This window comes from Corylus avellana, chromosome ca11 (genome assembly GCF_901000735.1).
Source record: "Corylus avellana chromosome ca11, CavTom2PMs-1.0".
In the NCBI taxonomy this organism is placed as follows: Eukaryota; Viridiplantae; Streptophyta; class Magnoliopsida; order Fagales; family Betulaceae; genus Corylus; species Corylus avellana.
The window spans coordinates 21571821-21589901 of NC_081551.1; the positions used below are offsets into that span (position 1 = coordinate 21571821).

The window sequence follows — 18081 nt, forward strand, 5'->3', positions numbered from 1 at the left end:
TTTTAAACGAATTTTTTTAGTGTTAGAAGCACTTTTAAGCTATTTAAACAAAATCTCAAAAAAATATAAAAATTGGAACAAAATTGTCATCATTTTTTAAAATTGAGATAATTTTGTCTTACTCTTTTGCCTAATAGTCTGAGGTTTTTTTTTTTTTTTTTTTTTTTTTTTTAGATGTTGAGCACCATAAAATGAACAGTCTAAGCACAAACGCTCAACATAATGGATAACATTAACAATACAGTGAAAAACTTCCTCCGTAAGAACTTGTTCCTCAATAAGAGAGGTCGCCTTTTTCGCTAGCCGATGTGCAGTCTTGTCAATAATATCCGTGCAGTTATTGAATGCAATTATTAACCGCTATCCTCATATAAGGTAATTAAATGGATTTTGTTGTGTGTAATTAGGCTGCGTTATTCTATTTTTATGATCGAACTCAAAATTATTAATACCGCAACATGTTTATATATATATAATATTGGATGTTGAGGATCCAATCAAACAGGAAGCCATAATCTCTACGGAATGTGAGTTTGATTCCTCGTGCAATTCAAGAACATCTCATATATATATATAATATTGGATGTTGAGGATCCAATCAAACAGGAAGCCATAATCTCTACGGAATGTGAGTTTGATTCCTCGTGCAATTCAAGAACATCTCGAAGGAAAAAAAACATGAAAAATATGAATATCTTTGATCGAAATTGGTCTGAAATGGAGGAGAGATTTGACCTCGATCTCCGGCAGAATCCTGGGAAGAAATTAAAAGACAAAGTGTTTGTCACATGCAATGCTTTTCATATGCTAAAAGATAAATAACAATTGTTATAAATTCCAAAAATAATTGGGGCATTACAAGTCAAGTCTCTGCCACTAATTAACTAAATTGACAAATCAAATTTTTTGCTTAATCATTTCGTCAATTATAGAGTGCCACGTTAGTTTGTAAATAACTTACAGTAAATACTGTAATATCCACAGCAACACTCATTTGAAAAACAAGTTATAAAAAAAATGTTTGAATTTTATAGTTTTTACTACAACCCTCTAGAAACTCACGTGACAATTCATATGATAAGAGAGTATTGAGTGAAAAAATTAAACAAATAAATTTAATTATTGTGTGATTGATGTAGTAAGTGACATGTATATTGGCCTGTAATTAATTTGTAAAATAATATAGTTTCCTAATAACAGTTAAAAATAAATAAATAAAACATAATGAAATGAATGGTTTTCTACTCACACACATGATTTTACCTACAAGCTCTATTTTACCGTTACAAGTCAACCAAAGGACAACAATATATATATATATATGTTGGTTAAAAATAGTTACCTAAACTAGCGGTCCATTATTCTTATTCAATCGAATTCAACAGCTATTTTTTATTTTTTAATTATTTTAAATTATGTGTATAGACTAAGAAAACTAAGCTAATCATACTGTAATGCAAACTGGACTTAAGAATCAACAAGATTGGGGAGAGGGGGTGAAGCTTTTGAGGCCCAAAGTCAAATGCCTTTCATGGAGAAACACATCCCTGTGAATGGACCTTTTTTTTTTTTTTTTTTTTTAGATACCATATCTTAAAATATGAACATTTTTTATAAATGTAGCAAATTTTTTTTTTTAAATAAAATATAATATAAGAAATTAAAAATATAAAAATTCAATTTTGAAATTTTATATATTTTGATATACTAAAAAATTTATCGTATACAAAGATTTTGTTTTTTGTTTTGTTTTTTAATTTTTTAAATTATGTTTATTTACTTGAAAGACTTTGGAAGACTTTTATTAGAGTAATTCTAGAAAAAAAAATTTGTGTTATTTTAAAGCTTTTAAAATCATTATTTTATCATTATCACAAGTTCTAATATAATTTTAAAAGTCATATCATTTTTTAAAAACACAAAAATAATTTTTAATATTACTTATTTTATTATGAAAAATGATAAGTGCTCACCTGGTTTTTTTTGGTGTTCTCTTAGTCATAGATGAATATTATTTTTTAGAAATTAAATAAAAAAATAAGAGCAATTTTTTTTTTTTGTTTTGACCTTTTTAAAAAATAATATTTATTGTAGTTGTTTACAAATTACAAACATGTAATAAAAAGAAAGGGTCCAATCAAACCTGGGAGACACGATCTGTACATATTTGCTCATGAAATCAGGTAAGAGTCCAATCAAAAAAGAAAGGGACCCTACTTATAAAAAAAAAAAAAAGAAGAAAGGGACCCTTGCAAAAAAGGAAGGGCCCAATCATTTAAATTCCGTAGAATATTTGCTCATATATAAATCAGACAATCATAGCTACTTTCATTTTTTTTTTTTTTGTAAATTTGTATATGCTATGATGTACCCGTATATAGTTAGTCATTTGTATCATTGTACGTACGTATGTACATATGTATGTATGTATTATTATTATTTTTAAGGAAATTTTTTCATATTCATTCATTGAAAAAGATAAAGAGCATAAAACCTTTACATCAAAGAGTATAAAGTTCTGATAAATTATAGCCAAAGTTATGAGATTATAACATCATTGAGACAAACATAAAAATTTTACAATCAAGTCTTATTTATGACTTCAACATTTGCTAACCCATGTCAAACTTCAGTTATAGAACAGATCTACACGTAGACTCAATTTAATATATAGGTAGCCCATGTTTCTAACTTTTATTTTTCCGGTCATAAGAGCAAAACCCTTACACCGAAACTAATCTTCCTCGACCTAAAGGTCAGGACAAAAACATTAACCCAAAAATCGCTCATGAAAGTAGATCTAAGGAGAAATCAAACTCTTATTCAAAAAAAAAAAAAAACAAAAACACAATAAAAAAAACCAGCAAACGGCTACAACAACCGAGACAAGGGAGTCAAAGCGCACTGGCCGGAGCGTGGCTTAGTAAAACCAGTTTAGGAGACTAGATCTAGATTTGAAAAATTAGATCTAAAGTCCAACCGATTTCGGAGAGGCGAAGAGCGGCGCACCACGATGGCGGGCGGACGGTGGCAGCGTGTGCAACATAAGCAAACGGATGGCTGAAACAATTGACCCACAAAAGAAGAGAAAAACAATTAAAAGAAAAAAAAAAAAAAAAACACGCACACACACATGTTCTAATAGAAATAATAAAATATTTAGTGATAAATTAATTATATATTTGAAATATATTGGATCTATCAAATAAACAAGCATGGTGGCTCTTCAAATCATGATCCCCTAGATCGAATGAAGGAATGCTAAGTTTGAAAACTGAGATTTTGGAATTAGGTGAGATGGAAATGCATGAAAATGGTAGGTGAAAGCATGCAGAAGCGGGAAGGATAGATGAGAAGAACCTCCGAAAGCAACTTCTACCCCATTTACCCCACCACCTTTTTTTTTTTGTTTGGGTGTGTGTTTTAGCCTTGACACATGAATCACGTGCTGATCCCCCATTTCTGTTTATTATTATTATTATTATTATTATTTTTAATTTTTATTTTCTACTTGTTTTTGATAGCCGTTTGCTTCCAAAATTAGTATGTTTTGGAAGCAAACGGCTATTAGAGGCCATGCTCGACATGATGTAGACACTTGCTTCTTTTCTTTTTCTTTTTTTAGACCTATTTTGGTATACTAATACTTTTAACAAGAGTCACGTGAGAGTTGTGATAAAGTTCATTCTCCCTTTTGTCTGTGTTAATTGTTAATTGTTAATTTCCACACAATCATTGCAGTGTAAAAGCACTTTGAAAAAGGGTTCTAACCTTAAAGCACATGGATCCAATCATATTCATCAGCCAATACCAAAAACAAAAACCTAGTTAAAAGCACATGGCCGTAGAAAAAACCACAGAGACATATAACGATAGGATTTTTCCACCAATGGTGTTTGCCATTCCCTTTCTGGGAAATAATTGACTGCTCCGTCTGGAATGATTTTCCTTCACGTTGATTAATGCATGTTGACCTAGAAAAACCCTAACACTTGCAGGAGGAACTCACTGGAGAAAGGTCACAGAAGCGCATTAATATTACAACCGCTAGCTAGTGTTAAGGCAGACTCGAAGTGTTTGGTATTAAAATTGTGGTTCGGTCTTTAAAATCAAGATAAACATGATGTTTTTTATGATTTTGTTTAAAAAGACGCATTTAGCCTACAAAATCGTAGCATCATCACATTTAGAATGGGTATAGCATTATAATTTAATAGACTAAAAGTGTGATTTTAAATCAAATCACATGAAAAAATGTGGATTTATAAAAACGTATGATGTAAAATGTTAAAATTGTGACCGTGTTTTTAAAAATAATAAGTTGTACAAAAAGAAGAATAGAAAGAGAAGACCCAAATGGGCCGACCAAGTAAATGAATAAATGGTGGGCCTACAAACGAACAAAAAACCAAAAAAAATATAGTTGTGGGGGCATAATGATTCGAATTGAGGAGGAGAAGGAGAGATACGACAAGCCATTAATAATTTAAGAAGAGAAAGAAAAGAGAAATGGTATACTAAATTTGGTAGGAGGATGTTGCTACTTATGTATTAGATTGAATTTGTCTGGAGTAGATCTGTTGTTACAACTGAAAATTAGTCATGAGTTAGCGGATTTTTATGTCATAGATAAGTCTTAAATGTCAGATTGATATATATGTATCTACGACATGTAATCTTGTAGCTTCGACTATGATTTTCTCAGAGTTTTTGCTCTATAATGTAAGAGTTTTATGATCGTGATCTTTCATCAATTAATGAAACTGGAATGACTTTTCATTAAAAAAAAAAAAAGAATAATTAGAACATGTATTTTTTTAATGCCAAAAATCTTGATCTAATATGTACGTGCGTACGTTTATATATGGGTCATGTAAACGCTACAAATTAACATTTTATTCACTTCAGTTAAACTTTACCAATCAATATTTTCTTGCAAAAAATACGACCACCTTGCTGCTCGTATCGTGTCGACCGAAGACGGATCTAACCGGTGTCAAAAAATAAACATCCCGATTCCATCCCGGCATCTTGTCATCTACATATATATTGACATCATGCATGAAGTGTGAAACCCTAGTATAGAAGATTAAGAGATTGAAAAGAGTGGAGGTGAAATAATTAAAAAAATAAAAAATAAAAAATAAAAAGTCTCTTACACACGCAATGAGGTTAATTTTGTATGGTTAATAACTTAGAATGCACTTATAGTTGGTGTCTCCAAAACATGCGCGAAATTAAGTCTAGCCTTTCCACTTGTGTATAACAAATGTGAACCAGCTGAGACTGTAGACAAAGAGATTTAAAAGAGTGGAGGTGAAAACACGCAATGAGAGGTTTACTTATAATTAGTTTAATTTGTGATTAACTTTTGTATAGTGCAGGGTAATTAATGTTTCTTACAATGCACGCTGTTGGTCCCTCCCCAACATGTGCCAAGCTTTGTGTTCCTCGTTTATATAAGAAGCTTTCTCTACGACCTACAATAATACAAAGTGTAAGAAACAGAGCAAGCACAAGTGTTTCAACCCGCCTGCTGAGAGAGACAGTGAGAACAGAGCAGAGATGGGAAGGAGGCCATGCTGTGCCAAACAAGGTCTAAATCGGGGAGCATGGTCTGCTCGGGAAGATAAAATCCTTACCAATTACATTAAAATCCACGGCGAAGGGAAATGGAGAGACCTTCCTCAAAGAGCTGGTATGTATTCACACTACTCTGTTTCTGTTTCTGTCTCTGTCTCTGTCTCTGTGGTTTCATTTTGTTTCATCTTTTATAGTTGTTTCACATTCATGGCATGTTTGCAGGGCTGAAGAGATGCGGAAAGAGTTGCCGGCTCCGATGGTTGAATTATCTAAGGCCAGATATCAAGAGAGGCAACATTTCTCCGGAAGAAGAAGAGCTCATTATCAGACTACATAAGCTCCTTGGTAACAGGTACTATTGAAAATCTTCTTCTCCGACATGTTCTTCTTCTAATTTCATCGTTTTCACTCAAAATGTTCACAAAAGAGAAGGAATTCAAGCTAATTGTCCTCAATCGGGATCAAGAGCATCGAGGTACTAGTGTAGTAAGTAAGGGCCATAATTGAAGTCACCTTTTATTAATTAGAAAAGGGAAAAAAAAAAAAAATTTATTTTTTCTTTTCCCGATTAAAAGAAACAATGGGTTGTGAGGTCAGATAGATTGAAAAAACTGATTTTCGGAATTCAATTATTCAGTGTCTTGGTTAGTAAGTAAATGCCAATTTCTACATGTGGGAAACAACAGGCCAGCCTTCGAAAGCTAAATCCGCCACCTGTCGGGACTCTTCTAGCTTTTGAACCGTAGGATACATCAATGTCCCCATCATGTGAATTGTCTTCTAGAATGGAAAGAAAATATGACTTAATTACAATATCAGAAATGACAATAAAGTATAACAGTGACATGAATTATATATAAAAATTTTTGCACAAATAAAACGAGTTAATTAGTTTCAAGAAAAAGTTTGAATATGATAAATAATTAATTAATTATCACGCTGTTGTTGCAGGTGGTCACTCATAGCCGGGAGGCTACCGGGGAGAACAGACAATGAAATAAAGAATTATTGGAACACGAATTTAAGCAAGAGGGTGGTGGGTGACAAGAATCATGATATTAATAAACAATGTAGTATGGAGTCGAATCCAGGAACAAAACCAGAAACTCAGCAGCCGGTTATTCGGACAAAAGCAGTGAGGTGCACAAAGGTTATCATCCCATGGCAACTACATAATCATCAAATGGTGGATAAAAATATATTTCCAGTTTGGGATTGTGACAGCCCCTCCTGCTCAGCTCAGCAGGATGACAATTCCTGTGGGTTTCTTAAGGATTTTGATATTAATGATCTTTTGATATCAGGCGTGCTATATTCGGACCAGGATAAAGAAATCATTAATGAATGTGAGATTGTGGTGGATGGAGATCAGGTGCAGGTGCAGCCTAAGAGCATGTCTATCTCATGTCCTGATGATCATCAAGATTTTCCAGTTTCTAGAGATGATCATCGTGATCAAGCCAAGCATGAAGACTCCATAGATGGAGCTGCAGCTGCAAGGCCGGATAATTGGAGGGATAGTCAATGTAGCCATGACCCTTTTCTTCAACCAAATGATGCGTTGGATCTCACGACATTGGCATCTTTCCTAAATTCAGAGGATGAATGGATTAGTTGAAAACAAACCCCACTACAGAAATAATCCCACCAGTTCCATGAATAACTTGTTCCCATTTGTTGTCTTTGTCACCGAAAATTATGGTTTCCAATAATAATTGAATGGCTGGTTTAGGTTAATTAGGTTTTCATCAGTTATATGTCCTACTGTTTTAATGTTGTTCTTCTATGATTATTGCCTTATATAACTAGAAAGTAAAAGTAGCAGTTGAAACGTGTCCATGTACGAGGTTTTCATTAAAAAAAACTTGTTTATCTAGTGTTGTAGTCGTTTTGTAAATCATGCGCAGAGAATTTCCCTTCTCTGCGAGCTAGCACCTTACTCCAATGCTCAAACTTGTAGAGCTTCGCTACTCAAAATCTCACTCTCTAAGCCTCTCAATGTTCAAAATGAGATTCTTAAAACTTGTAAGCTTTACCTACACTTGCAACCTATTTGTAGATTGTGAAAGTCGATGCTACAATGCTTGATCGATTGAGCTTAAGGCTCGGTCAATCGAGTTTACCCATCTCAACTACAGTTTTCTTAACATGTCTCAGTCGATCGAGCTCCACTTTCAGTTGATTGAGGCATGCGTCATCATTAAATCTAAGTTAAACGCGGTCTCACTCAATCGTTCTACGCAAGCTCAGTCGATTGAGCACGTTATAGGTCAATCAAGCATGACTTTTTCTGCCTCAGTCGATTGAGCACGTTATAGGTCAATCAAGCATGACTTTTTCTGCCTCAATTCTTTGTTGTGACATGTGACATGTGTCCCTTCTTCGGTCGACCGAGATTTGAACATTGCTGTGATAGAGTGTCTCGAATTTGGCTTCGTGATCATCACATGCGAAGCTTTTGGTGACACTTTGTGAAACAATGTAATGGTGACATTATGTGAAACAATGTAATTCACTTTGCAATCGAACTTGGTGCGATTGTCCTTGGATCTAGTCTTTATTAAGGAACTTCAAGTTTGAAGCCTATAAGTCTTCCATTTGACTTGAACAACTTATGATCGTGACTGCGATCGAGTTAATTTAAAAATTGATTCTTGAGGCGCGTTGATCTTCTTGTTCGAACGTGCTTACGATTGAGGCATTCTATCCTGTATCTTTGAACATTGTAAAACTACCTCATTCGAATGCCATACAATTGAGGTTGTGAACGAGCTCTTTTGATCTTCAATTTGAGCCAAGTTTTGAACCTCATCTTAAGAACCAACTTCAACCGTATACTTACACAAGTTTTGACACTTAATTTGTCCACAACAAAATACTTAACTAAATATAAGAAATTGTCTAAAAATTATCGTCTTAGGCCTCAGAATTTATAAAACCGGTCTTTTGTCTCTATATCATCTCATTTTACAAATCAACTATTAGATATATGGACCCTACATAAGGCAATGGTGGACTCCACAAATCTAATGGTTAATCTATTAAGTTTGTAGGAGAATGTAGGTAAAATATAGAGAACTTATTGACTCCTAGCAATTTTATTTTTATTTTTATTTTTTTCCCTCTACTCTCATCATTCAGATGGGATATCTGTTTCTGTACTTTTGATGAGAAAATACATTTTCCTACACTTTTATGTAAATGAAATTTATATTATATGCTTGTATATATAAACATAAAATTTTGCATATTTCACCAAAGGTAGAGAGAGAGAGAGAGAGAGAGAGAGAGAGTGACATGGAACTGATGGAAGTGGCCCCCGGGCACCAAGCCACCCAACTTTCAAAAGCAAAAGAATGGAAGTTGGGAGAGAGTAAAATAAATGTTGGATAGCTATGTTAACGACCCCTGAATATTTGGACCCCATTTTCAATATATTAGCCTAGCTATTAGGGAGCTCCCTAATCCCAATTATCTTTTATGTACCACTTCATCTCCTCTCCTTTACTCTCAAGTACAGCTGCTCCCTCAACTACTGTACATGTTCCTCATCCAAAGACCAAAAAAAAAATAAAAATTATGATTTGTATTATTCACCATAAACTACAAATTTTTTTTTTTTTTTTTAATCTACTAACTTATTATATTCATCCTACAATCTAATATTAGCATCAAAATTATGAGACTAATTTTAACGCTGATTTCGGATTATATATGGATTAATTCAAATTGTGTTGGAAATTAATTTGAAAATTCTATAATTTGGTAGGAACATAAGAATTGTCTTCAAACATCATCTTCCTGCTCAGTCCAACAACATCTACTCCTTTTATATTAAATTTCACGTGCCCTTATGTTGATGTAGACATAGCCATACCAGTTTTGGGGTGGTCATGATCATGGACCACCTGTCAATTTCACATTCAATTTTGCTTTCTGAAATGTCTCAATTATGTCAGTGACATGCAGCCACTCTTTGGCACTTGGATCGGTAGGGCTGGAAATGAATTAAACCGTTCGAATTAACTTGACTCGAAATCGAGCACGAGCCTTTTGAAGAAAACTTATAAGATCCTCATATGTCAGTGAAGAAGTGTAGCCGTGTAGGTAGGGCTAGCAAATTAATGGCTTAGGAAAAAAATAAACTAAACACAATCTATAGGGTCCAAGAAAAATGTATCATTGAGTATGAATTTTTTTTTTTTCTAACAATTACCCAGAGCCCTAAATAGCAACAATGCTAAGAGATAAGAGTCGAGCCAAAGAATTTTGCAATTATAAATTATTAAACCATTTAACTTGTGATGTCAAAACAAATATTATAAACTTAAATGACTTAAAATAACTACTCAAAAAACTAATTGCTAGTAGTTAGAAGCCACTTAAAGAACCAAAACTATTTAACTTTGTCTTTCACATATTTGATGAGAGTCCCAAGCCAAATTACGTTTTTGATTATAAGTGAACTAGAATAAAGTGGGAAACTAAATGAATTGGGTATTTTAGGTGTTTTTATGTTGAAAGAGGGGGCAAAATTAAAATAATAATAATAATAATAAATTAAAAAAATTAAAAGGGGACACAAGTAATTTTTTTTTTTTGGGGGGGCAAAACTAAAAAATAATAATTAAAAGGGACACAAATATTATTTTGGGGGGAAAAACTAAAAAAAGAATTAAAAATGGACACAAATAATATTTTGGGGGGACAAATATATGGTTTTTGGGGTGACAAATTTATAAAATTAGTATATTTGAAGGACATTTATGAAAATTTGTAAAATCTTGAGGGGACATTCGTCCTCCCAACCCCAAGCATGGGTTCGCCTTTGAGGGTGTGTTTGGCAAAGGAGTGGGTCGGACCGAACCCAAAAACCCAAAAAATTCATCTCAATATTCTTACTTTTTACATCACATCAATAACTTTTTATTACTGTCCCCAAGACGTAGCTCGATCGGCTGAGACCACGCCTAATGAAGCGGACGTCAATAGTTCGAATCCCTCCTCTTGTGCGAACATGTAAAAATAAAAATTAAAAAAAAAAAACTTTTTATTACTATTCAAATAAAAAAAATCAATACAAAACCTTTTTTTTTTTTTTTTTTCTATATAAAATATTCTTTTTTTTTTTCTCACATCAATCAAATCTGTTACAGTTTTTTTTTTTTTTTTTTTCAAGCTCTTTACCAAATACAACCTGTTTAGGGTACTAAAGATGCTGGACCAGATGCCCATGGTATCTATTTAAAGGGAACCTCTTGGATGTTTTCTTAGCGCATGCATGTAGCAAACATATTATTATTAATTTATTTTTGGATGAATGATAATATAATTTTCAAAACATTTTATTTATCTCCGATGTCTTTGGAGACCGTCGTGAGTTGTCCTTCTTACTGTCAGTCTTTCTGAACGACAAGATTGAGGATGGGACCCTTTTTGCATATTGGACGTACACCCAGAGTTTTTGTCAGTTTCACGTTGCATTGTAGGCAAATGTATGGCTCTCAGGACCCCTACAGTTTGATCTTTTCTTTTTCTGTTTGGAGAAATATCTATATACCGTTTAATAAAAACTCTTTTCCCTTCCCTCAAACTAGTGACAATACATTTTCTGTACTTCTGATGAGAAAATACATTTTCCTATACTTTTATGTGGATGAGATTTTTATTATATGCTCGTAAATATAAACATAAAGTTTTGTATATTTCACCAAAGGTAGAGAGAGAGAGAGAGAGACATGGAACTGATGGAAGTGGCCCCCGGGCACCAAGCCGGCCACCCAACTTTCAAAAGCAAAAGAATGGAGGTTGGGAGAGAGTAAAATAAATGTTGGATAGCTATGTTAACGACCCCTGAATATTTGGACCCCATTTCAATATATTAGGGAGGTCCCTAATACCAATTATCTTTTATGTACCACTTCATCTCCTCTCCTCCACTCTCAAGTACTTCTCCCTCGAGTAATATGGATTAAACTAATTTTCATGCTGATTTCGGATAATATATGGATTAATTCAAATTGTGTTGGAAATTAATTTGAAAATTCTATAATTTGGGATGAACATAAGAATTGTCTTCAAACATTATCTTCCTGCTTAGTCCAACAACATCTACTCTTTTTATATTAAATTTCACAAGCTTTTTATGTTAACCTAGAAATGTCCATACCAATTTTAAGGTGGTGTTCGCGGACCACTCGTCAATTTCACACTCAATTTTGCCTTTTGAATTGTCTCAATATTGTTAGTGACATGCACCAATCAACTCTTTAGCACTTGTATCGATAGGGCCATAAATGAATTAATTCATTCGAATAAACTTGGCTAAAGAAAACTTAGGTCCTCATATGCCATTGAAGGAGTGTAGGATAGTAAAGATGCAGGACCGTACTGGCCATGGTATCTATTAATTAAAGGGACGCTCTTAATGTTTTCTCAGTGCATGCATGTAGCGAACATATTATTATTTATTTATTTTTGGATGAATGATTATATAATTTTCAAAACATTTTATTTATCTCCCATGTCTTTCGAGACTGTCGGGAGTTGTCTTTTTCCTAGTCAGTCTCTCACTCTGACAAGATTGAAGATGGGACCCTTTTTGCATACTGATGACTCTTGGACGTACACTCAGAGTGTTTTGCCAGTTTCTGTAACAAAAGGAACGTTGCATTGTAGGCCAAGTGGCCAAGTGTATGGCACTTAAGACCCCTACAGTTTGATCATATTCTTTCAAAACGTCTTTTCTTTTTTCTTTTTGGAGAAATATCTTTATATGGCACCGTTTGTTAAATTCTTTGTCCTCCCCTCAAATACCGAATTTTAAGACTTTTTTTTTAAAAAAATGTTCTCAAACGTGAGAGAAGGAGAGGGTGATTCAAACTAATAACTTCTCTTTTATAATGCATAGTTCCCACACGTTTGAGTTACTCCTTTGAGATATTTCAAAAGTCATTTTAATCATGAATAATGCTAATTTTTATATTTATTTATTACATTTATTTTACATTGGTTGATGTAATATGTTTTAAGTAACTTTTGTTTTATTTTTTAGCAATGTTAAAAATTACATTTTTATCTCACAATGCTAATGTGATAATTTCAATTAAAAATGTAGTTTATAACATTATTTATATTTTTTTTTAAGAGAGCCCATTTTATCAGAATGTGGTGTAAAATTCAATTTTACTGCTTGCATGCAATAAAAATTTCACACATCACATAAAAATACAAAATACAGAAAATACCATATCTTTAATTTCAAATCAATATCATAAACTTTTCCATTCGTTTTAACCCAACACCCACCACCCACCTACCTCCGAGCTCTCAACTCCAGAGTCTTCAAAACCAACTAAGACGGTAGCTCCGATGGTTTTATCGATATGTATTTTGTTTATGAGGTATATTGTCAATAGAAGAAAAATTATTTTTTTTAGAATTGAGAAGAAAAATTATATTATTTTTTGGTGTTTTAAGTTGAAGTGTTTACTCTTTATTGAAATATGCAAAATACCTAGTTTACACAATAACATAATTGAAATTATTATATATTTTTTGTTAAAGTGATTAACACAATAAAAATGACTTAAAATACACCACCCCAATTCATATAAAATTAATATAATAAATAGAGGGTAAGAGTATAATTACCAGCATAGCACGCCTCAACAAAGATTTTGTTCTCTTGTTTTAATATTGTTTCCTCGGATTCACAATCTAATTAAAATATAGATTCACCAATCACCAACAACGATGGACAACTACATCATGCGATTGACATGAATTAAAAACCCTTTTTTTTTTAATATATATTTTCTGGTACGGAAAAATAGTAAAACTATAAGTTGTACTTTATTCTCTATTGTAAGAAACGACAAAGGGATCTCACTTTCAGGTGAAAAGCTGAGCAAAGCGCACAAAAACCCAAGTCTAAATAATCCTAGTAAACCACATTTGGGTAATGTTTAGTAAATGGGTTGGCTTAGACACTGTAATTGATGTAGATTGATGTGAAAAAAAATAAAAATGTTTGGTATAAAAAAAATGAAAAAGTGATATGAAAAAGTGAAAAAAATTTTGTTTTGTAGTGATTTTTTTATTTGAATAATAATAAAAAGTGAATGATTTGATATAAAAAGTGAAAAAAGTTAAAATGTTTTGATGATAATTTTTTTGGGAAATTGCGATAAACAGTGTCTAGGTCAACTCCAACCCTTTTACCAAACAAGGCCTTGGCATAACTAGATCATATCTTCGGACCAGAAAAATAAAAAATAAAAAAAGTAAAAGAAAAAGAAAAATATCATGTCAATTGTCACATATAAACGTATTCTTTAACTCTTTCTAGACAACTTGAGGGATATATGATGATTCATGATTCATTACCTATAATTAAATTGAACCTTTTAATCGTGTAACATCACCAGCTGTCTTGCAAGGAGGGAAAAATAGCTATAATAGAAGCTCCCTCCCCCTCTCGCTCCTTCAAGATCAACTTTGATATGATGGTTTGTTAATTTTTCTGTGTTGTCTCAATTGTTCTTAATAACCATATCGGTTGGATAATGGCAGCTCATACCTAAACATTGCCGCGTCTTTTGGTGAAGTCACAGTTGCCCTCCTTGGTATTCGTATGGGCCTTGTCTTTTGGCTAGCTATTCGTCCATCATGCTTGAATGTGACTTTTTACTCTCGATCTTGGCTATCAACAAAGTGCATCTCTTCTCCGATTGGTCGAGTGCTCGGTGATTGCTGAATATCGGTGACAACAACTAAAGATATTTAATTTTTGGACCGATTTTAAGGTCTATAGATGTGCCAACTACCGTGTATATTCGGTTGCTAAATAAAATGCTTCTCACTTAGTGTGTATTGTCACCCACCGTAACCAAGGAATCACATTTCAATAGATCACTTGAACTTTCTCCTTTTTCCGGCCAAATTTTATGCTAACAAATTCACTTCCAAGGCTAAATTAAGTTCATTTATGAAAAATTTCAGGTTAATTGGTTTGTCAAAACTTTTTAGATAATGGTTTTTGCTTTTTGGTTATCATGTGACATAAAGTAAGAATAGTTTTGAATATTTTATGTTTTGAGTTATTTGTTAATGCTTTTGTTTTTTTTTACTACAAAAAAGAAAAAGAAAAAAGAAAGCTACTTTAAAATGCATTGCCAAACAAGCCCAATCAACTTTCAAAAATATCACACTTTAGAAATCATTAATTATAGTTTATTTAATCAATTATCGAAACACCATTGCTCTGGTGTAATTATAGACGAACAAAATCAGAAATTTTTTTTTTTATTTTTTTTATTGGAAAAGTAAGTATGGATGAGATTGATCGAATTGCTAGAACTGTTGCTGTATTTAGGTGCTCTAATTGCTAACAATTTAAACTCCTTCATAAAATCGATCTGCCTAAAATGTACAAGTGAATCCCGTAACTTTCCTCTCAATAGAACTGCTAGAATTATTAATAATTAAAAAATCGCCCGCCTTTTCATTCCTACCAAAGACTTCATGTATGTGTAGGTATGTGCAGGTATGTGAAGGTACCTTTGATAGCTGGAATAGCTGCCTTTGATTTATTGCTCTCATCACTACGTACCGCTCTCTAATCATGGTTCCATATTTCCAAAAGTTAGACACGACAGAATTGAGGTCCATGGTTGACACTGCAGTGTCAAATTCAATTTGATTGGCAGTGGGATCCTCAGAAGCTTCCTTTCATCTTTACCTGCCTTCGATATCGACTTAATTAATGCTTTTTAATGGGGGGTTTTTTGTTTTCCGTTTAAATGGCGTGAGTAATAAAAGTAATTTTGAATGTTTTATATTTTAAAGTATTTATTAATTTTTATTTTTTTAAAAAAAAAAAATAAACAAATAAACAAATGGAGCTTTTGAATTGCTTTGCTTCTGGTGAACCGTCAATTCATCACCATTTGTACTTGATTTTCAAAGTGAAATTTGTGGAAACAACTGATAGAGGCTTCCGAAAATTACGGGACATCGTCGCATATACAAATTGGTAATGTGACGTGAAAGCTACGGATCGATATTTGTAATTAAAAAGGAATTAGTGTCTGGTTTCCATTATCATATCATCTCAACTATACGACAATCATATAATAATATATTAAATAACCCTACTCTTATAGTAATTAGAATTGAAAAGCCAATATTTGGCTTCGTAGTGATTTTGAAAACTTTTTTTTTTTTTTCTGTTTTCTACAAATTATAAACAAATAATTCAAAATATAAAAAAGAAAAAACTTTTCAAAACTATTATGATAACAATTTTGTCTTTGATGAAAAAGATATGGGAGGGAAAATATCTCCAATATCTAATTCTCAATATATTCATTTGTTTTTTTGTTTTTGGATTAGCATAAGTCTAATCCAATGCTATCTTTCGTGGGAGCAGGTATTTGAGTGTAATTAGTCAAGTTTGAAAAGAAGGCTGGGAAGCAACATGTTAAAAAGGATAGCTATGTTTGGCAAGGAAAGAGCCCCGCAGTGTAGCTGGAACGGCACTATTCTAGCTACAGTGCCAACTGACACGTGGCTGACTTTTTCATCTAATTTTTTTTTTCTTTTTTTTTAAAAGCAAAATATTAAAAAAAAAGAAAAAAAGAAAAGAAAAAAGCAGGAGAACGCTGGGGTGGTTCTGGCCAAAATGGGGTGGCCGGACCACCCCATTTTTGGCCAAGGGGGTGGCTCCAGCCACCCCCATGGTCAAGGGGGTGGTCCGGCCACCGCCTTGGCCAAAAAAAAAAATGCCGTGTGGGGTGGCCGAAACCACCCCCAGCACCTTGGGGGTGGTCCGGCCACCCCCAAATGCACCCGTTCCCTTTTTTTTTTTTTTGTTGGCCAAGGGGGTGGTTGAATGAGATGAATCATTAATCGTTTTAATTGCGAGGTGTTGGAGACCACCACTAGCGTTCTTACGCTTTTTTTTTTTTTTGCTTTAAAAAAAAAATGAAAATGAAAAAGTCAGCCACGTGCCAGTTGGCACTGTAGCTGGAACAGTGCCGTTTCAGCTACAGTGCGGGGCTTTTCCCTTGCCAAACATAGCTGATAGGATTTGGCATCTTCCCCAACTACCTAGTTTTTTACACCAATTCCAAAACCCACTCAATTATATGCTCCATCATATAGATTATATAATATCATACAATATTGTCCACGATGAGGTGATAGCCATATTTGTGGCACTGCCAACTACAATGAAGTGATAGCCATATTTATGGTAGTGCCAACTGGTCTACATGTGACTGAAATATGTCATCTTTTGTAAAAATTTAAAATATATATATATATATATATATAATATTATTTTGCACTAGGCTTGCTAAATTAACTTTTGTTCTTTAAAAAATGTGATATATTATTATAAAACATGTACGTAAGAATAATATACTCTAAGAACAGATGTTAATTTAATAGACTGAATTAAAAGAAAACTTTGTCCACCGTTTTTATATTTTTTGTTTATTAGTTTAATATGTGAAAATATTTGTCAATTACATTCAAATATGATTGTAGATCAAGAAGAGTTATACAATATAAAAACAATTTCCCTCCAATTGATAACCCAGTGAAGATTATGACTTTGTAAATTCTTTGGCATTTACTCTTTTTTTTTTTCTTTTTTTTTTTTTTTTTTTTTTTTCTGGGGGGGACATTATTTTTAGTTTCTCAACTCATATATTTCGAAAAAATTTATACAAAAATAAAAGAAAAATCTCCTTAAACGGATAATCCAGTACAAATGATGGGTTTTCAGTATTATTGATTTTTAAAATGTTTCTATATATCATAATATATGTCATGGCCAGAAATTTGAACTTTCTAACTTTGTGAAAGTGACGGAAAGAATATGCATTATCTTAACAAAGCATATACCTGAGTCGTCGGGTTGACCACAGTCCCCTAACAATATAGATGAGAAAGGATTCGGATCCCCTTTGGAGATTCTCTAATTGTCAATTTTGCCCGTCTATTTTTATTTAACAGTCTACTTCTTGTTAGGTGTTCCACTTAAATTAAATAATAAAATATTAATTTTTAAATAGAAGATAAAAATTAAAAAAAAAAATTAAAAATTAAAATCAAATAAAAAAAACTGGCCACCCCAGTTGAGTCTAGTGGTGGCTTCGAGCGGGAGGGCAATTTGAAATTCTCAATCGATTGATCTACTCTTTGAGGAAAAAGAATTTAAATCGATAGTAAACATGTAAAAGCCTGTTTAGGATTGTGTTTGAAGGTTTTAAAAGTGCTTTTAATACTCAAAATATTCGTTTGAAGAAAAAAGTACTCGTTTAGTAAAAAAAATTAAAAACACTTGTAAGGGTCCAAAAGGCTTAAAAATAGTTAAAACTCACTTTTGACAAAAATTTAAAAATGAAGCTTTTTTCCGAAAACTCTTTTTGACTTAAAAGCTTTATTTCTCAAACCGGATCTAAATCAAATTTGTAGGAAGAATTTTTA

At 32.7% G+C, this 18081-nt stretch overlaps 1 protein-coding gene across 2 annotated transcripts; it reads left to right on the forward strand.

The window, feature by feature from the left end:
- Window positions 1-5495: 5495 nt before the first annotated feature.
- On the forward strand, window positions 5496-7459 carry LOC132165534 (transcription factor MYB1-like). Of its 2 annotated transcripts, XM_059576145.1 has the most exons (4): window positions 5496-5698; window positions 5806-5935; window positions 6535-6733; window positions 6888-7144. In XM_059576145.1, the coding sequence occupies exons 1-4, from the start codon at window positions 5566-5568 to the stop codon at window positions 7062-7064; spliced, it is 639 nt and encodes a 212-aa protein (XP_059432128.1). In that variant the 5' UTR covers window positions 5496-5565; the 3' UTR covers window positions 7065-7144. The 2 variants fall into 2 exon arrangements, with proteins under 2 accessions (XP_059432128.1, XP_059432127.1); XM_059576144.1 differs by having other exon boundaries at window positions 6535-7459.
- Window positions 7460-18081: the final 10622 nt, after the last annotated feature.

What these genes read in the sequence shown, in the direction of transcription:
- LOC132165534 (XM_059576144.1), top strand. Translation starts at nt 5,566, where the DNA reads ATGGGAAGGAGGCCATGCTGTGCCAAACAAGGTCTAAATCGGGGAGCA. An exon ending in AGACCTTCCTCAAAGAGCTG is followed by an intron (nt 5,699 to 5,805) that starts GTATGTATTCAC and finishes GCATGTTTGCAG; the next exon opens with GGCTGAAGAGATGCGGAAAG. An exon ending in CATAAGCTCCTTGGTAACAG is followed by an intron (nt 5,936 to 6,534) that starts GTACTATTGAAA and finishes CTGTTGTTGCAG; the next exon opens with GTGGTCACTCATAGCCGGGA.